The following is a 21,552-nucleotide window of genomic DNA, read 5'->3' on the forward strand; positions in this document are numbered from 1 at the left end:
CACCCACCCCAGATTTAAATCATATGCCCGTTGTCCTCCGTGGGTGATGTAAATGCCCAAATATTTAACACTGTCTACCTGCCATGATAAACTTATACCAAAAGGGAGTCACCATTCCTAAGAAGAGAGAGAAAAAGAAGGGAATTAAGAGGTACTCTCGTCATGTGCTACTCTAATTGTGGGGGGTAGTGTGGCCTCATCTTGATGCCTTCACACACCCCAAAGAATGTCATGCCTCATCATTGGGCTTTTGCTCCTCGTCGGGCTAGCGCTGCAATGCCCTATGGGTCCCCCAAAGGGTCTCTTTTTGGAGATCTTTTGATGAAGCTGTATGGGTGCGTGGGTGTAAGGGGCAGTGAAGTCCTAGAAGGTGTATTAAAAAATGGCTGGAGGGAGAGTGATTAATTTTTATGAAGGTGATCCCTCTGTCATTATTAAAACATAGTGTATGGTACTGCTTTAAGGGGTATTATGTCCCTTCGTAGCTGGGTAACTATATGTCCCTAGTGGTCATAGATTCTGGTGAACATGTTTTGCGCTTTAATGGTCTCAGGGGGAGATCCAGGGCGCTTCGTCAGGACAGTCAATCAATTTGTGTAAAGCGTACTACTCACCCGTGAGGGTCTCAAGGCGCTGGTGGGGGGAAGGGGTGCTGCTACTGCTCGAATAGCCAGGTCTTGAGGAGCCTCCTGAAGGTTAGTAGGTCCTGGGTCTTCCGTAGGAGGATGGGGAGGGTGTTCCAGATCTTGGCGGGGAGGAGGGAGAATGATCTGCTGCCGTTGGTCGCTCTTCGAATGCGGGGGATGGTGGCGAGGGCGAGGTCAGCAGAGCTGTCGGTTCGGGGTGTAGAAGGTGAGTCTTCTGTTGAGATATGCCGGTCCGGTGTTGTGGAGCGCTTTGTGTGCGTGGGTGAGGAGCTTGAAGGTGATCCTCTTGTTAACGGGGAGCCAATGCAGTTCTCTCAGGTGTGGTGTGATGTGGTTGTGGCACGGGATGTCGAGGCTCAGGCATGCAGAGGCGTTCTGTATGCGTCGTAGTCATTTCAGGAGTTTGGCCGAGGCTCCTGTGTAGATGGCATTTCCGTAGTCCAGCCTGCTGCTGACGAGGGCCTGGGTGACTGTTCTTGTTTCGGTGGGGATCCACCTGTAGATCATGCGGAGGGTGTTGAAGCAGGAGGATGAGACGGCGTTGACTTGCTTGGTCATGGTGAGTGTTGAGTCGAGGATAAACCCCAGGTTGCGTGTATGGTCGGTGGGTGTTGGTGCTGCTCCCAGTGCGGACGGCCACCAGGAGTCGTCCCAGGCTGAGGGGGTGGAGCCGAGGATGAGGACCTCTGTCTTGTCCGAGTTCAGCTTCAGACAGCTGTTCTTCATCCACTCGGCGATGGCTTTCATTCCCTCGGGGAGGTTGGTTTTGGCGGTGAGGGGGTCCTTGGTGAGGGAGAGGATCAGCTAGGTGTTGTTGGCGTAGGAGATGATGTTGAGGTCGTGCTGTCGGGCGACGTGAGCTAGCGGTGCCATGTAGATGTTGAACAATGTCGGGCTGAGGGATGATCCTTGGGTACGCTGCAGGTGATCTCGGAGGCTTCGGAACGGAAAGGGGGGAGGCGGACGCTCTGGGTTCTGCCGGAGAGGAAGGAAGTGGTCCATTCCAGAGCCTTGTCTCGGATCCCTGGGTTGTGGAGGCATGTGCATAGGCAGACAGTGTCGAAGGCGGCTGACAGGTCTAGGAGGATGAGGGCCACGGTTTCGCCGTTGTCCAGTAGGGCCCTGATGTTATCGGTGGCGGCGATGAGGGCAGTCTCGGTACTGTGGGTGCTGCGGAACCCGGACTGGGATGGGTCCAGGATGATGATCTCCTCGAGGTAGCGGGTCAGCTGTCTGACGGTCTTCTCGATGACCTTCGCCGGGAACGGGAGCAGGGAGGTGGGCCGGAAGTTCTTGAGGTCCCTCGGATCTGCCTTGGGTTTCTTCAGTAAGGCGTTTATCTCGGCGTGCTTCCAGCTCTCTGGGAAAGTCGCGGTCTCGAAGGAGATGTTTATGGTCTTGCGGAGATGGGGAGAGATGGTGGCGCTAGCTTTGTTGAAGATGTGGTGTGGGCATGGATCTGATGCGGAGGGCTGAGACAGCGAGAGGCACACAGGTGACACAGCCCAGATGCACTGAGAGAACCCTCTCAAGTGACCCTCACTGATCTCATGGGATCTTACTCTACCTACTAAGGGAAGTTCTACTCCCTTTATTTATCCTAGATTCCCCGTCTTTTGATAAATAGGGTACCTGCCATGGTATCCAAACTTCTGGCAACTTGTGTAGTGATCAGCCCCGTGGTTGTCCCAGGGGGAAGATGGATGACTTTCCTCTGTTTACTTAGAGTCCCGGGAATTCAGAGATTTTACGTATTACGTTCAGTAATATGGGACCGAATATATCAGTCTGCCCAAGTATTTCATAGTGTCAGCTGTGTATAATGACAGCACATGATCCAAGTTGCCAACAAGTATGCCCAATAAATGTAGCGTCTTTCGAAGGCGGCAAGCCAGAGGCTTCATCGCCAATGTGAATATTAATGAGGTCACGTGGCATCCCTTTCTGGTGCCCCTTTGTAGAAGGATTTCAGCGGAAACACATTTGCCGGTTTGTACTCTTGCCCGTGGACAGCCATACAGAGGCATTATCCAATAAATAATGTGTGCTCCATCCCCATCCTATCCAGGACCTGCCAGATATAGTCCCATCTCACTGAATCAAAAGCTGGCTCTATATCTAAAAAGGCCAGAGCATACTGGTCCTCGTCTAATACCGGGGCATGCATTACGTGTGTCAGGTGACCAAGGTTTCACAGTGTATTCCGGTGTGGTATAAAGCCTGTTTGATCTGTGTGGACCAGGTGGGGGAGATGCTGAAGCAACCTAGCTGCCATGGCTTGAATTTGGATCTTTAGATCCACATTCAGCATGGAAAGAGGCTAATATAAACTTGCCTCTAGGGGTCCTTCCCCTACTTCTGTATTGGGACAATGAATGCTTCGTTCATGGAAACTGGGCTCACCCCCCACTCCAATACCTCATTGCATACCGATAACAGGCGATCCACCGGTGTCACAGCAATTCCTGCTGTGACAATGGGGCCTCAATCGAATCCCCGTCTCCCAAGAGAAAGACACAGCGGATTTTCCAAGTACTCAAGCTGGGCAAAGCTCTCCTCTCAGGACGTCGCAGTATAAACTGCCCTTAAATGTTCTGCGAAGAAATGTATTACCTTCTGAGTAAATACCATCACCCTCCAACCCCACCCCTAAGAGCCATAACTTGGTGGATAGCCGTCGCTGACCGAATCAGATTTGCCAGTAGGCAACCTGATTTTTTTCCCCCTCCATTTACCAGAGCCTCTGACCAGTATGGCGGATATGCTTCTCCAGCTGATCCCATAATTCACACACCTTATGACCCTGCTAACCATATACATGGGTTGACCGAGTCACGAATTTCTGCATGTCCCTTGAGGACATGTAATCTAAGAACATTTTCATGTGTGGGTCAGAGGGTGAGTCGGCATGTAAGTTGAGGTCTCCTAAAATGGTAAAGTTAAGAGTATTTTAGCATGTATTCGGATAGAAATGTATCCAGGGAAGATAGAAAACCTCCTTCAGGAATGTGGGGACGATATACCAACACTCCAGCCAGGGCTATATTTATGGACCGTGTGATGCAGAAACTCATTGATTCTGCCCCCGAAAGTCCTTTGAGTCAAAAGTGACACAAATTATAGGTGTCTGTATACAATCGAAAGGCCACCTCCAGTTTACCTACTCTGTCGTAGTGTAACATGGAATACCTCCCCGGGATGGCTGTTGCGACATCCAGTGCAGAGCTGTCGGACATCAGTTAGGAAGAATACATCATCCTTAACACTCACTTAGAATGTCATGGATGCGTTGAGTGTTTTTATGTAATGAGCGTATGTTGCAGAGTAGGGAACGGATCCTCGTCCCCATATTAGGTTTTTGGGGCCGCGAGAGGGCAGAGGTGTGGCTATAAAAGGATTGTCGCTGCCCGGTAGAGCAGTGGCTGCCGGTGTAAGCGAAGGTCTGGTCAGGTGAATCAGACCAATCTGGACAAAGTGGCTTCTGCCTTAGTAATGAAGCTCAGTTAAGGTGTAAGAGAAAAACTGACCGATATTAGAGAAGCAGGCAGCATGGCTGGCGCTGAGCGCAGCCCGGGACAAGCGTAGACTGATGCAGCCCACTTTAGGTGAAGTGTAGGCATCCGAATATGCCCTAGAAACTAGACTGCTGATCGACCTAAAATGGTGGCGGGAGTGGTAGTTTGGAGCGTGCAAACTCCCTCCTCAAGAATAAAGTGCGAACTCTATTGCAGATAAGTTTAGAAATTAATGCCAATGCTCCTGTTACAACCCACCTGGTCATAATAACTTTGTGACTTTTTTATGTAGCAAACAGGAACTATGAAGAGCAAAATGGCAAATTCAATCTGCAGTTTCCACCAGCATACAATATTTTTATAACAAAGGCAAACAAAAAGTGCTTTCTGCATATTTGAGTCCACGTCAGAAAGGATCAGAATCTACTGATTGGCGTCCGCGCACTGGCCCGCTTTATCTGAAGTGCTGAATTGATCTCATGGTGGTGAAGGGGTTGTATAAGGCTCTGGCCAAGAGCAGCATCATGCTGAAAATAGTGCTATATTTTTACTGAGGAAAAACTGACTGGCAGTGATCAACACTTTTAATTGACATCTCCAATCATCTGTTACCACTCATATCCTATCTGGGAGGTGTCACAGAGCATAGTGCTCAAAATAGCCCTCAATGTCCCTCACCCCATCTGACCAGCCTTTGCTGATTAAGGATCTCTCAGTGGGTACTTTAACACCCCAGAGGAAGATCTGACTGCCTGTAACATGTTGACAATCATGTACTTGATTGTATTTTTATAACGGGTTACTGAATATAACTGCAGTGTCTGAATAGTTAAAATGTTTAGAACTTCCAATAACACATTATTAGTTTAAAAAAAGTCTAATTCCGGGGGAGGCCTGATGTTTGTTCAGGGTGGGTGCAGCATTAAAATGTGAAGACCACTGTATTACAATGTATTCTAGAGCACCCATTTGCACCTCTCTCTGGGTTTAGATCCAAGGTGTTCATGTGGACTAAGAATAACTGGTCTAAGCCCTCCCTTCTCTGTGATGACCTGAAATACTTGACTAGCACTTTGTTTTGCATCTGCTCTCTGCATCACCCAAATTGTCTTTCCAGGCAAACCTAAAAACGTTTGAAATTTCCACAGCCGCAAGCAACTTTTGATATCGGGCACCACAACTTGCCTTGCCACCCTGTTAATGTTTTTCTTGAGTTTGAACAGCATCCTGAGAGATGCCTTTGAGCAGCCAGGTATTCTAAAATGATCTTTCGGGGGAAAAAAACACACCTTTATTTTATCCTTATGGAAAGCCAGCAGAAATTTACCAACTGAATATATATTAACATTGTAGGTACTCAGGCTTCAGTAAGGAAAGAGCCGAAACCAAATTTAAGTTTAGGGACCAATGCGGTAAATGTTCAGGGATCTGTTTCTAAATTGGGGGTGCATCATTTGGAGCCGAAAGATGCTTAAACATAAGAGAAATTCTGTGATCTCTGCTTGTCTTATTACAGCACAGGTAATTTCCTAGTAAAAGAGGCCCATGTCTTTCGATCTTTCTACCTCCCTACAAAGATTATATATGACACACACATTTTACTTCTTTTGGCCCATTTCCCTCTCCTCCTGCCGGTCAAGGTTGGCCACAGACTTTGGATACACACACTTTGGTAGGGAATAGGAAGATTTTTTAGCACTCAATCATTAAGTGAAAAGTCTCAGCATCACTATTTGATCAACCCCCTAGAACTGTGTTTTGTTGCTGATGACTCCAACTCTTCCAGTGGGGATGAGAGTTCAGCAATCCTATCCAAAAGGGAGCATCAAGACGGGTGTTCAGTGGTCCCACCCTTTATTGCTTCCCACCTGCCAGTCTGCTCAGAGGATGGTTAAGCAACTCTTTGAAGAAAGGGGGAATCTCTTGTTAACCTACCCCTTAATTTAAAATATGTTTTCCCATGTAGCTGCGGTGAGAGTATGCATTCAAATCAAAAAGGGGAACCTGTCTCTGCTAGTACAGAGTGAACTGTAAATGGTTGTCTGGTGTTCTAATATAACTGTTTTCATTAAAATATTTTAATAAGTAAATGGTCTGCCAATTGTGTGGGTACACCGTGGGCAAGGCACTGGGAATAATCATTTGGCAATCATAAATGGGAAATTCTGGAGGGAAATCACCAGTTTCCAGGACCAATTTTTTCATTGAGATTGTCGTTTTGAAGTGGCTAATGCTTCTCAGATTGTTTTGGCTTTCAGTTCATTGACAGTGGATTGCATGTGCACTGTGCCCTCAGTTAGTATACTTTGGTCTTCCATTCAGAGGCCAGTTTGGATACGGTCTGCTGAATTGTGCATTAAGAGATATGAACCTTCTCTTCAGTAATGTGTTTCTTCAGCAGCAATAGTCAAGATATAGTTCATCCCAGAGTCCTGCTGTGTTCAACTCTTGTAAGGTTTTCTTGAACTTTTTACACTATAAAAGCAGGCAAGAAGTCTCATATGAGGCGAAAGGAATCAATAGATTCCCTCATTTTTCTCTGTTCTTTGCTTACCTCTGCCAATAAAATGTCATTGTTTTGTTCCTTCAGGCGTGTTTGTATGTATCAAACTTGAATGATGAGACCCACTTAGGGTGTTTGAACCTCCTTTGGAGTTTATGGGTTTGTAATGTTTTCTTCTTTCCCTGAGGTGATGATCTCTCAGGGAGTTGTTTCTTTGTGTGAGAGTCTCTTGTCAATAACAAACTCTTAGTTTGCCTCTTTGTTGCTTGAGTGCTTTTTCTGCATTCATTGGGGTGGTACTTTCTGGATATAGTCTTGCACTGTGCCCCAAAAATGTAGCAAAATACATTTCTTTCCTAATGGTTATAGTTTGGCCAACATTGATATTTCTTTTGTTGTGGTACCTCTCCATGTCCTTTTTATCGCTGTCCAAGGATTGTCATTTTTGTCACATCACATGGGCTCTTTTTGCACTGATCTGTTATTGTAGGGGTTTTCTCTCCCCTTTGTCAGCTTCAGCTTTCTTGACAATGCCTATGTAGAAGTCCACTTCCATTTCTGGAGCAATTCTTCTTCTATGTACACTTTCTACAAAGGTTTTATCTTGAGCTACGTGGTAGTTTTTTTATTTACTCTGGTTCGTAAGGAGTGAACATCCTTTAATTAGGTGTGTAGGGTGGGGCTCTCACTCCTCTTGTCTTTACCAGAAGAACTTGCATCTCCGCTACCACAGCATAGCATAACACAGATTCATTTTTTTGGGTTTGATTTTTAGCTTTGATCTGTGGAGATCTTTATTGCTTCCTTCTAAACGGTTTTGAAATGAGACTTATTTTTCCTTCTGCACAGACTGCTTATACGTATTTGGGGTCTTAGGCTTCGACTGTTTGCGCCTTCCACATCGCCTTCTCCTGTTTCCTTTTAGTTATTTGTGTAACCAAGGAAAGCTCATTTAGGATCTTCTATGAAACGATGACCTGCCTTGGGCAGACAATGGTTGTACTGACCTCTTTTATGCCATACAATCTAACAAATAAATAAAACAAACACATAGCTAGTTATAACTCACAGGGAGATGCTGATGCTTGCACCAGCCCTTTCAGTTCGTTGGGTTCAATCACATCCGTGAAATTTGCTCTGCGGAACTACAAGAAAGCACTCTACTAATGTCACTGCTTGATGTGAAGAGGCACCTCCAGATGAAGTGTGCATTCCAGATCTCTTTAATATTGTTACCATTTCAAAAAGGATAGTTCACAAGACTATTTTAATAAGAGACCTGTAACTCCGTCTTTTCCTGCTCAGTCAAACTGGAACTGATGACATTCCTTGCAAACTCTAATCTCAAACTATCTGTACCACCAAAAATATACTGATGAAAAATGTGTATTATAAGAATGGTTGCTATGTTAAGGTTGTTCTCTATTACTTACTGTAGCTCCATTAAGGCGATCTGTCATACAACATTCTTATTATTTTTTGAGACTGAGATTTTGTGATTCCCCTTTACAGGAACCTTTGTCAGCAAGGTATCAGTCAATTGAAATATCAGACTATGGGCAGAGATAGCAATTGACTTTGAAATAAAAAGCCACCATCGAAAAGACCTAAGATTCTCCTTAAAACAGGTTGAAATACGTACAAGAAGGAAAAGCAATACAGATGACTGGCTACACCTAAAATCTTTAAATGAAGCTGCAGGAGCAAAGAGGGCGTGAAAAGTTACTTTTGGTTCTTCATACTGTGCTTTGGTATGTGTGTGAACTGTCATGTGGAGTGTGAGCATAGACTGCATTTTTGATCATCTTACAGATAGAAGGCAGGTAAGTGATTGGCTGCTATTTGGTGGTGTCATCAGGGTCTAGTAGTTCAAAAGTGTAAGGATCTGACCTGTCTAGAAAAATTCTCTGAAGATTTCTTGAGCGAGGGAGATCTAGACAGTGATGAGTAGTGGTGAGAGAACTTTTTGGGCAAGGACTTTGATGAAGGACATGGATATGGTTTCTTCATAGGAGGTTACTATGACTTACTGTGTTGAAGAGGTCTGGGAGGGACATACGTTTGAAGAATGAACATTTTGGTCATCAACGTGGAGGGGTCGGTGTCAGAGGAGAAGAGGTTTTGGTGGTGGTATGCTTTTTGGAATTCTGTTTTTTATTACTAGATTTGAGATTAGTGGTATAATTCTCATATGTGACATGTGTGCTTGGCTGGGTAGTCAGGCTGTTGATGTAGTGCTTAATTCCTTGACGAGTATCTACTTCTGTTGGCAGCTTTATTTAAGGTTTGGTATAGTACTTGGGCCTTGGTTGATGTGATGAGTTTGTTGCATGTTGCGCAGATGAACCTCGGTAGTATGAGGTAACCAGGTAGCCAGTTTGTCTTTCATTTTGTTTTGATCTGCAGATTGTTGGGGAGGTCTTTATACTGCTAGGGTTTGGTTTGTACCTGCGTGTTTTAGTCTGATCGCCGGTATTTGCATGGTTTTCCTGAAAGGCATTTGAGTAGTTTAGAAGGGTATTAAATGTGGAGGTGGCACAGTGAAAAGTGAGTTTGAGCTTTAGGTTTTCAAAGGGAAACTCACTGAATGATCTGAATTTTTTTCTCTTTTAGGTTGACCCCTGTGTGCTATTTGAATGCTGGGAAGGGCGTTGTAGATGGTTGGGGTCAATTCAGTCCAGATGGTATGGGAGTTATCCATAGTATGGTGTAAAGTTGAGAAAGTGAGGTTTTGGATGCGACCTTTGAAGTGTATTGGTTGAGTGACATGCTGCACCACGCTACATATGTAAATGAGGAGGGTGCCTCTTGTTTTTTCATGCTTGTCGGGGAGGTTGAAGTCACTCAGGAAGGTGTTAGGGTGCCTTGGACATAGAAAGTGTGGTTAGGAGGTCCAAGAACTTGATTATCAAGTCCTTGTTCTACCCTTGAGGCCTGTAGATTTTGGGCTGGATGCCAAACTAAATCACTGATAGTGGAGAGTAGCATGCGAGGAGCTCCATGGAGATGAGTGTCACTTGCTTAGATTGCTGGACTAGGCGATCTCGTAGATCTAGATTAAGCCTCTTCACTTTTTTTTTGTATCTGGTTTGCAAGCTGCAGTCTTTGGTAATGAGGATGTCTGGGATGTGCAATGAGGTGGGGCTATCTTTAAGGAATGAAGATTGTATCATGGTTGTGATGGTAGAGGAGGTCTTTGATGCTTATAGCAAAGAGTAGTACAGTCCAAATATTAGCAAGCATTGTGTGTTTGTGTGCCCAGTAGTTTGAGGATTTATGTGGGTTGTGAGTGGGTATGTGTGTTCTGGCAAGTTGATGTTTATGTGGTCTAGATGTGATTGTAGGGGTGGGTGTGAGGGGTGTTGCGTTAGCCACATATAATCTTTCCTTGTAGGTGGTTGCAGTGGAGCAGGGTTTCGGAGCTAGGGACCTTCCTGGTCTAAACAGACCCTTTCAGATCATTGCCTTCTCAATCTGCCCTTGGCTTGTGCCTTCTGAGCAGAGGAACACCCTAAAGAGTTGACTGAAGTAGGGGAGCAGGTATGATTTTTCACATAGGAACCACTGATGTCACTTCAAATATAAATTAAGTAAGATGCTGCCTTCCTCAGTGCCTAACGCTTTGCATATGCATAAGGTCTGGAATTCTCACACATGTAAGAGGCAGCGACAATGCTCTTTAAAATAATCATTTGTTACAGAATGTCACACTGCATAGATTATGCTGTCACAAATTTCACACTTTTACAATGCACAGTCACAGTTTCTGTAACACTTGGAAACTAGGGTGTCATTTTTTGTTGGGTCCTGGCAGTTAAAGATTTTTGCATTGTTAGTGGAAGCTGTTCATGTACAATATCAGAGAAGAGAAATGTATCAAAGAACAGAAGCCTAACTCGTCAAAGTCACCTCTAAGTTATGGAACTGAATTGATCATTTTATATTTTATTTTAAAATGTATCCAGACCTAATAAATTTTACTTGTGACTCACTTGCTGCAGCCAAATGGGCACCAAGAAGCAAAAGATGCAATCTACATATTTCAGTGAAAATAAATGTAATGTCCTGTTCTCTTGAAAGGTGAAAAGAATTGCTGTAAAAAGTTTGTTTTAAAACAAAAATATGGTAATAATTAATCCATGGAAGGATTTCAGACAAACAGTAAATTTGGATAGTCCGTTAAAATGACTAAACCGTCATCCTAAACTCGATCATGACGATTCACACCTATTTCCTGTTTTGCCTTTGACATTGTTGTAAGATGCATATTTCCCAGCTTGTGAAAAAGCGTCCCCTGCCTCCCCCACCCGTTGCTAACCTTCTCTTAGACTTTCCATTATCTGCATTTGTTAGACTTCATTGAGCCACACTTATTAAAATTCTGTATCTCCAATAAAATCGATGATAACAAATCCAATACATGATCCCAACTAGGCATACATTTCTATATAAACGCAAGATAGAAGATAAAACTTTTTCAATACAAAACAAAGAATCTGAAACCGTGCCTCGTGTAAAGCACCTCCTCCTCCATTACTAGACTGGTTCATATTCCACTGATCGCTTGGGGTAAAAAACTGATCATGATTGAAGGAAGCCTCTAGGGAAGAATGGCTATTATATATTGACAGCAGAGATAGAAGAGAAGGACAAATAGACTTGTGTTCAATTGTCCCTTGTCACCATAGGTGATAATGGGGGAGCAACTTGCAGAGGGCACTATCACTTCCCCCGGTTCAAAGTCAGGATCAGCATCAGGCAGTGTGAAGTCCTCCACCAGTACTACCTCCTAATAGTCATTAATAACGGTGTTCACTCTTAATAGAGCTTCCAGATCTACGGGTAGACCTCCCTTGTGACTTACTGGGAGGAACGTGTTAGAGCACTCTCCTTTGCCCTGATCAAGCATTTGATTCCCAAATGATGAAATTAGGGATACAGTTACTGACATATCCTCCAAGGACTTATTGACCAATCCCACAAGTTCGCTTAAATCCATCATCTTCCCAGAAGATTTGATCTCCTCCTTCTTCCTTGTCTCCATTTTGGCCAGATGAGGGGTCTCATTTGCCACTGAGGAGGAACAAAATAGCTTGCAAATGCTTGATTGGGTCAGTGTCGAGAAAGATATTGTCAAAGATGAAAGTGCCGGATAGTAGGAGCTAACGGCTTCCTCAGCTTCTTTTGACATAACCTTATCAGTTTAAAAAAAATCTCATAGACTAAAGAGAACTGTAGCATAGCTGCTGCTGCGAACCTCTGCTTCTGCATTCAAATTTTTTCCTTTTTTGATTTAAATTAGAAGAAATCACACTCCCAGAGCGCAGTTTCTTTAGTGTCATCGCCACTAAATACCACTACAAGCCTTTGTCTGTCAAATAAAAGTACAATCTCAGGTGATAGAGCCCACTTACACAATTGGACCCGAGTTACAGTTCTTATTTCTGATTGCAATAAGAGAAATATGTAAACAGGGTGGTAGAGTAAATAAAGCCTCAAAGTAACAATCAGGGTAGCGGAGAGCAAAATAACGCGATAGTCCAGCGAGCACAATAGACAATTGAACATCTCTATAGCCATCCCTGTGACCCCGGGAGTCCCTATGAGTCAATAATGAAACACAAAGTAATGAATTAAGAGATTAATTTAAGAAGTTTAGTAATTCTCAAGAAGGAGGCGACTGAGTGCAAGGAAGGAAAAGGAAAGAGAAAGTAAGTCGAAAGAAGAGGAAAACGAGAAAAAAACTGAGAGGAGAACAAAAAGAGGACAAAAATAAGCAGTGTGAAATACAAAAGGAGACGAGAGGGAGGGAGTGAGGAAGGAACGGCTGAAGGAAGAAAGGAGAAAGAAAGTGGAGGGAGCAATTAAGAATGTATAGAAAGTCAGAAAGGAGGTGTAAAGGATGGAGAGAGCACCAAGCAATAAGTGGAAAGAGGAAAAGAACAAAAATAGAAAAATGGAAAGGCAGGCAGAAAAGCAGTAATGAAGGAAGCAAGAAGGCAACATGACGAAACGAAATGAAGATACAAAAGAAGAAAGAAGGTGCAAAGGTACAAGGTGGGAAGAGAAGAAACAAAAGGGAGAAGAAAATAGAGGTAGGAAGGGAGAGGGGGTTAGGGAATGAAGACCAGGAAAGGTAGGAATGGAACATGAGCTAAGATCAGGACAGGAAATAATAAAGGATAGTAAAAAGATTGAGACTGAGAAAGAGGATCAAAAGAGCAAGGGACAAAAGAAAATGTAAGGAAAGGAGCACAGACAAAAAAGGAAGAAGCAAATGAAAGTAAGTGAGAAAAGTAAATGAGGAAAGAGAAAGAACAAAAGAGAAAGGAAAAATTGGAAACAAGCTTGGAAAGGGGAGGAAGATAGAAGTAAAGAGACGTAAAGGAAACTGAGAAAGATAGGGTGTGAAAGAATAATAGAATAAAGAAATGGAGAGGAACAGAATGAAGGATGGAGAAATAAAGAACAAAATTAATAAATAAGGAATACAAAATAGAGAAAAACATTAACCTCTTTATTTTGAGGCATTTATTTATTGTCAGACATATTACCAGGCAACAGCTTGTCATTTTTGATTTGTCAAGAGGGTGGACTGTATGCTGCTCATGCACTCCCTGCTCTAGAGGCCCCACATAACTGGGTGTCACTGTACTTTATAGTGCAGCATCAGAAGGAGGGGGGCTGAATAGTCCTGAACTCGATTCACAATCAGCCTGTTGGAGGCTCCTTTTGTAAGTCTTATCACTCTTGGATTGCATTTCTTTGGTCAGTCAACTTGACAAGTTAGGGTTAGCTACAAGCTGGACTTGAAATGTGTATCTAAGTATCAAAAGTGTCTGTCAAATTATCATTATGGGTTACGTTAAAACTATGCACCAAAATATTTGATTCTTAGGCAAGTCAATGTGGTTGGTGTAAATAAATGTGATGTATACAGCGCACTTTATATTAGACCTTTATGTTGGGCAACTAGTGTTCCTATCCAACTCTTGACCAATTCATTATCATTAATGTGCATGTTCAGCTATCTCACAACCAGGGATCAGAGAAAAGCATTTAAGAGGTCTGATTGGCATTTTTAAAATAATGTAATGTGTACATTTAGATTTGTTAAGAATTGTCTCATTGGAGAAACTGCAAAGTTAAATCATTCCATTTGTCTGCAAAATGAACACCACTTAGATTTGCAAAGTGCTCATCAGCATGCTCCTGTCTTTCTTCAGAGGGAACATCTTGTGAGTGAAATTGTTGCATCTGGCAAACTTGGTACCTTCTGTAATGCTATTGGAGAGGAATCTGCTTGTTGAGAACTCAGGCGAATGAGACGATTATCCCATTAGGTGTCACATACAGCTTTTGCTGTCTCACAAGAGCTATTGTCCAGCACACAGCATTGGCACATACACATATTCACAGAAAGCATATTCTGTCCGAAAGGCTAGTTTTTTGTTTTGTTTTGGGCAGCCCCTTTCAACCATTAGCTAGTGCAGTTCATCTGCTATCTTTAAGCGTAGGCTCTCAGGGTTGCCTTTCATGGTTGGTATTCTCTCATGGCATTTCACAGATGGGTACATAAAAGTACTTCAGAGACACTGGCAAATATGTGCATTGCACTGTATACCTGCACATGGTGGCCGAATTGGAATTGATAAAAACCATCCCAGAAGGGCTGCCAAGTGCATGCATTCTTTGTAATGCCCCAGAACCCATTTTGGTGTTTTACTTGATCGCTCCACCATGGCCAATGACCATATTAGACCAGCAAAATAAAAGCAAACAAGATTGGTAAAGCAAATAAATAGGTGCTCATCCAATAAAGGTGGACCAATTGAATTTGCTATTAGTTACTTTTTATATGTCCGCACATAAGCTAATCGGTCCCATTCAAGGCAGATGTGGACTGGATGTATTTCCTACACGCCAGGGTCACCTTTCTCCATTAACTTCATAGTACACTAGGCATTATTAGGTTATGGTTTACGTATTGGCAGTGGTTGTAGTAATACGTCAAAGGAAATGCAGAAGACGCAATAGTTATTAAATTAACCTGCTAGCTTAAAATTGCCACTAAGCAGTCATCACATATGCGTAAAAGCAGACACATTGTTATTTAAGTAGTCTAGAACTCATTCATAGAACGTAATAAATTGTTCCCTCTTTAAAATTCTAATAAACAACACATAAATGATGAATGTGATCATGTTATTGAACGGATTGTTAAGGCAGTTACGGACAGGATGTGTTGGAAAATGCATATAGTATAGCATAAAGCACCCAAATGTGTTTCTTTGATTACCGTGATGGATGCGGGATAAAAAATTAAAATAAATCTGCCTGATGTTCAGCACAAAGCACAACTTGCTTAATTTCGAACCTTCTTTTGTAAATCAGATAAGACACTTCAGGCTGAATTGTGAGTGCCATTTCTTCACCATGAAGTATTTTCCCATTGCAGGTCTGTGTGATTACAAGCAGTTTTACCATTTTCTTTTTTCTTTTAAGGCAAATCCTCCTCCACTGGTGGTAAACACAGATCATTTGGATCCTCCAACATACGTAAGTGAAGTTTTGCATATTGTTTCTAAAGTTTCAAAATTATATTCATTGGTGAAATCCCCACGCCGGTATTGTTTCACCTCTGTAAAATTTCACAATGCTAAATATGTACACTATTATCTGTTGCGCCAAGTTTTTTGTTTCGGAAGATCGCATACATGTTGCACTTATCAGGGAAAGTATGAAGACCCCCTTTTTGCAACTAGAAGGATGTTCATGCTTGGTAGCACTATAATCTTATGTAGCACCAGATATGGTCTTCGTCTCATCTGTATTTAGTCGAATCACAGGTTGAGTAAAGTGTACAATTACACACCTTTGATTATAAAGTCTAAAAAATTGTGGTGTTAGGCGCTGCTTCCTCTCAAAGTAAATCACTAACTGCTAACTCCAGTAACGGGTCTTTCTTCTTATTCCACTAGAATACTAATTATACTGCACAATGGAATTGGGGTTGGTCCACAGAAGCTTCATGTTGATCTTATCAAAATAATTCCCAACCTCCAAATGTCTAGCCTCTCTCCCTATCTTGTTCTAAGCAGAAGAACTGGGTACACACAGGATATCGGTTCAGTGTCACGCAGTCTCCCAGTCCACCACATTGCTGTAACTGGCACCAGGTTTCCCCTCTGCCTCATACAGTAATTTGGCTCGATCTAACTAGAGCCACAAGTCAATGATTCAAACAATGTTTCTCTTGTGTCTGCTGCTTACAATGTTCTTGATCTTACATGGAAACCACAGTAGCCATCAAGAGCTTCAGCCAGAGTATTATTTCTGTGTTTTTATTATTTCTCTTTTAGGCACATTTTAAAATGTAGACTTGTCCACAAAGAGCAACTGATGACTGCACTTAGCTATAAAGATATGTTTTTTTACAATGTTGCGTTTTATATAATACAATCTTCAAAGTCATGGTATATAGTATTGGATTGCTTTTTTCCGGAGTTCCTAACAGTGATGCTGAGTACAATGTTACAGGTTTGCCTCTTGGATTCAAATCTTCATCCAGTCCACTGGAACACGTCATATTGCACCTGCACTACTTTTCCTAGTTCAGGTGCGATTTCCAAGGTATTAGTATTTCAGATATTCTACACTCCCCATTCTTAGGCTTTTACTTATGTACCCATTCTATTTTTACCTTCACTTTACAGAAGCATGCAAATAACACCTAAGCCACTTTCCCATCGACTGTTGGGAGAAATGTGGCAGTTTATTCTGCTTGTCCTGGAAAAGGTTATTTCATGGAAACAGAATGAAAGATTCCAGAAATCTCTGCTAGATAGTGCTGGGGTCCTAAATGGAACCATATCTACTCTCTACTGCCTCAAGTAGATTCATAGCACCCAAAGAAGACACTCATCTCACAGTCACTGCACGTAACTCTTTAATATTGCTCTAGTATTTACTTGCTTTATCACAAGAAGGCGGTGCAAATGGTGGCCAGTCATGTTCCTAAAACATGTCACAATTATTTAACTTATTTCTTTTAGACTACCACTAAAAGGCTGGGGCTGTTATTAAAAGTTAAAGTGGCTAAAAACCCCAACTGTTGGCCTGCCTGGTTTATGGGACATTTAGTTATGAACCTAAATGAAGTCCCCTTCCCTCAAGCTTGAACTCGGTGATGAGATATCTTAAAAGCTTCTGTTTGCAGTAAACCTCACAAGTACATCAGTAAGGCTCATGATTACTGAGCTGCCAGAACAGAGGTTGTTTCCTGGCTTGTTTTGTACTGTCACTGATGTTTCAAAAGTTGTTCTTTTTCACAAAAGATATCGTACAGTAATGCAACTATGAGACCGCCTATTGTAAATCATTTAATCACCATCTGAAAAGAACTCCTGCCAGTCATTCTGGACTAAAGCACGTCTTTAGAGCCTATGTTATTGTATTGCGAGGTCTTGAAGTGATAACCTTAAAAAAAAGAAGTAGGGAAGTAGACAAAAGCATTGGGAGGCAGTTGAATGTTCCATATTGAATAGGGTAATATGTATCTTGCGGTGCACCATGAGTGTGGGATTAGGATATGTGCAATGCTTCAGGAGCGGTGATGGCATATTTTGGCAGTTGGTTGAATTGTGGAGTCAGTACGTGAGAACGTGAGTTGGATGATGAGTGCTGCATTAGTTATTTGCTGTTGGCACGAACAATGTTTGCCTTTCTTACCCAGTTGTCTCAAAGAGGGGCAGAATCTAAGAAGGTAGGTGAGTGTATTCCAGAGTCTCAGTACATAGATGAGGACTAGATTCCTTTCACTTTTCTTTGGTGCTTTCTGCATCTCCAGCCTCAGGAGAAAGACCATACTACCTATAGTGATGGGACTACCTGAGGGTAGTTTATCCGTAATGTTGTCTAGGTTTTTTTTTTTTAATGGCCAAGAGCCTTTAGACACAAGTCTTTAATTTGGTGTGAACTATTAATCAGATGGATTACTATGCGTAGAACAGCTTTCAGAGAAGCCACTTTAGGTTTTGGGGGTCTGATGAGCAAAATATAGATTTCATCAATTTGGCATAGAAAAAAGGCTTGGATGGTGGAGTTTAGCTGCAGTTTAGCTAAAATGTAATTTTACAGAGAAAGCTAATCATTGTGCCAGGGAGTCTGTAATGAAGTTTCCACATTAACAATAAATGGAAAATGAGTATAGATGAAGCCTAGACAATTGGTGCAGTAATGTGGGGATTGGGTGGTTGATTGAAAGGGAAGGGGATATGTTAAAGTTCATGTTTAAAGCTTGATCCGGGGCTGAAGCATACTTTTGAGGACAAACTTCATTTTGGCACGACTGAGCTTCAGTTATATAGTAAACACAAATATTTACCTAGTTCATACAAAATCTTACTCCACCCTGAACTTTTGACAAGACTGGAACGCATTCAGCTTAACGTTTTAAGGTGTATAATGGGATGTGTGGTTACACATGTTCCACAAGATTAAAATTCCCACAGTTGACTAGGTTTTCCACCATGGTTGTGGTGGTTTGGCAGAACTGCCCCATTGGTCAGATTACTGTGAGGCATTTAGGCATAATACATTTGTTGGCTTTTTCTGCTATCTTCAGCCCTCTCTGTGTGCATCTTTTCTTTTTCTTTATCCCTGTGATTTCTACTTTTCCTCTTCAAAACTTTACTTTCCTTCATGTTGTTTTTCACCCACTTCCAGTGACATAACTGTAGGACTTGATATATTTTCTTCTCTCCTACCATCTTTTTCTTATCCTCTACTTCTCTTCACATACTCTACTTCTCTTATTCATTTTTCCTCATCTTCATTTGTATCTTGAGTTGGTACCTCTTCCTTTTTACTCATCCTTTGTTTCTCTATTTTTTCCACTTTTTTTTCATCTCATTCTTTCCATCTACCTTACACTTTTCTCCCTTGGTGATTATCCTGCCCTTTCCATCTCTCACCTTCTCCATCAACACAGCCCTCATTTTCTACTCTTCCTTACCTTCTCTTCTTTCCTCATCGGTCTCTCTCTTCCAACTTTGATGTTGTCACCTGTGTCTTACTGGCTTCTTCTATAGGTGAGTTTGATACATACATTTTTGGGGGGCACATGTGCGATGAGTTTTACAGTGAAATGGAGAATTGATGGGTTCTTTAGTAGTTCACTTCAAGTATGGGGTAGGCAACAACCTTTCATCTGACAAGGATGCTTCACTGGCACACTATCGGTCTCCTAATGGAGAATACATTGGCAATTCTGCATATGTGCTTTTGTGGGGAAACATACGTGAAGCTTTTTTCCACACCCTGGGATGTCACTTTAATTTTGATGATCAACAGTAGCTGTATTTTGAGTTTGATAAGTACTTTTCTTACTCGATAATTGAGTGTTGTGTTGACTCATTTTACCTGATAAAGGTGAGTATGAGGTACATTGAAACCTGGAAAAGACTTGTGGACACTATTTTGTTGATATTTGTGTTAAAATGCTTATTTGGCAAGACAAGCTGTAGTGTTTATTTTATTTATTTTGAACTAAAGTATGCAAGGTTGTGGCAGTGTGACGTGCAGTTTACATAAAGCATGTGAGGAAATCAACATTTTGATAGTCCAGGTAGATGAGTGGTGATGCGGATTTCTGAGGTGTTGAAGGATGGTCATGTGGTTGAAGTGGTTGTGTACTCTCCTCGTCCATACACATTGGAAAGGAAGAACTAAAGAGTACATTGTTGGTCAGTTAAGCGTTGCATTTGTGGAAAAAGCAGATGCCTAAGAGCCTGTGCCAAAATGCCAAGTGATTTAGTGAGCATCTCCCACTATACCTACCTCTTGGCTTAAACATTTGTTTTCTGTTCTTCTTGTATAACATTAAGACAATTCATGGGCAAAGCTTCAATTTTTTTATCTGAGTTATCTAGGACAGATCTGCACAGAATTTGAGATTAGAGAAATTAAAAAACACACCAAGATACTTTTTACTGAAAAAAAGCCAAAATGCCTAGCATGAAAGTGTTTTTTCCCCTTAGAATAGATATCCTACCAAAGGTTTGCGGTACCAAAATAGTTGTTTCAAAAATATCTAAGAACGTGTTAAATCCAAAACAAACAATTCTCACATTATTGTACCTGGTGACCATTATCCAATTTTTACTCTTTCTACATGCTTCTAATTTCTGGAAGAATAGGTGAGAAAACTATGGGTAAACCAAAAAAGGCATGTGCTTTTACATAAACTAGACACAACTCTAAGTTCAGCTGTATGGAGTAGATTGTTGAAATCTTCCTCACAAAATTCTCATGTAATTAACAAGAATAAGACCGGAAACATTTGCAAGTTAAAACCCAAATTGCTGCTACTCCTGAAAGCTGAAAGGCTGAAGGAGTCCTCTAGCTATTTCCTTGCCAACTATTCATACTGGGCTGGGGCCCTGGTTGCCACAAGTTGGAAACAAATATGTTTATATGTAATTGGGCCGCCCTTTACATGAAGTAATTCAGAGTGCTACAACAGCAGTAAATTTAAATCATGGCCATAGTTGCAGGTACTTAAAAGCGAATAAGGGAGTGTTAGGTGATGCTTACCTCAGTAATTACCTATAGGAAATTATTGGAACTCATGGATCAGCCAGACATATATTTATTTGATGTAGGAGAGGCACACTAGGAGCTGAATGTTCCTGAAAGGGCATGTAGAGAGCACTCCCCTGCCCAAAATAACCTTGAATGTGCACTCTTTAAGTTGCCATGGGGTGATGAGGCGATCCATTCCCCCCCCCCCCGACACCACAGACATGTATTGCAAAGCCACTGACTACCCTGAGAGTCTTGATAAGAGAGAAGAAAAAATATAAATGCTGTATAGGGCTGCTAGACCTAACCTGTTCAGCTCGAAAGGACTGGCAAAAAAATAATATTCCAGCATATAGGATTAAAGAACCGTTCATATTTCTGTTAAATAATGTAAATAATTCTATATGAAGCATCCCTCTATACAATGACAATAAGACCAGTACAAGTTCAAATAGAGGAACACAAATTGGCAGTCATCTTAGGCGGCTGATAATCCAAGAAAGAGGACTTTGGAAAAAGTGTATGGACTTGTTTTTAATTTGTAGTTTTTGCCACTAGGCCACATGGTTATGTGGAAGTATTGTTAATTCTGTCTTCTGTGAAAGTATTAGACAGTGAAAAGGATTAACCTCTACTCCATGAACTTAGTACAAATGACCATGTATGTGTTTGGTCTAGCTAGTTAAATGTACATTCTTATTGTTGACGACAAGCACTTTTAGCTGCTGTAGTTTCCAATAACCGAGGCCAAATGACACACATATCTTTTTTTCCAAACTGTCCTCTCTTAAAGTGAGATTTCTGGTAAAGAAGCAGCAGCCCACATAGGTTTGTCCCTTTGAACATTCATATTGTCATAGTTACTTAGTATTTGTTGTGTATATAGGTAATCATGGGTTATTTCAAATTTTCATATGTTTCATATTGGGGAATCGTAGCGCTTTAGTGATTTGTTCTTTCATAGTGTTGTTTACAAAGTGATTCTAGGTGAAAATCAATAATTTAGAAATAAAATAAAAAACAGATCAACTTAAAAATATAGAATTTTTTAGAAAGCTAAGCTTACCTTTTCATTCACCTACATATTTATTTTATACAGCTTCACCAGCCACTTCCTCTAACGCACCCTTTTCTGACTTATCTTAACCCAACCTTTGATGCTCTGTCACCGCCCCCAGCCCCGTTGTTCCCGGATTATTTGAATTTATTTTGAATATGAAGGTCGGTGGAGATATATCCTTGCCACTCGTACTGCTAAACAGAGTTCAGCATGTAAAAGTGCTAGCTTCTGACTCGCAGTAGA

General features: G+C 41.8%; 1 protein-coding gene across 16 annotated transcripts in view; it reads left to right on the forward strand.

Moving 5' to 3' along the window:
- The window catches only part of DLG1 (discs large MAGUK scaffold protein 1), a 1,320,486-nt gene that overhangs the window by 692,183 nt on the left and 606,751 nt on the right, over window positions 1-21,552 (forward strand). For all 16 annotated transcript variants that reach the window (XM_085635286.1, XM_085635289.1, XM_085635299.1 and 13 more), the window contains one exon: window positions 15,171-15,224. In XM_085635286.1, coding sequence (XP_085491412.1) covers window positions 15,171-15,224 — 54 coding nt within the window. The remainder of the gene's footprint in view (window positions 1-15,170; window positions 15,225-21,552) is intronic.

This window comes from Triturus cristatus, chromosome 11 (assembly GCF_964204655.1).
Source record: "Triturus cristatus chromosome 11, aTriCri1.1, whole genome shotgun sequence".
Lineage (NCBI taxonomy): Eukaryota > Metazoa > Chordata > Amphibia > Caudata > Salamandridae > Triturus > Triturus cristatus.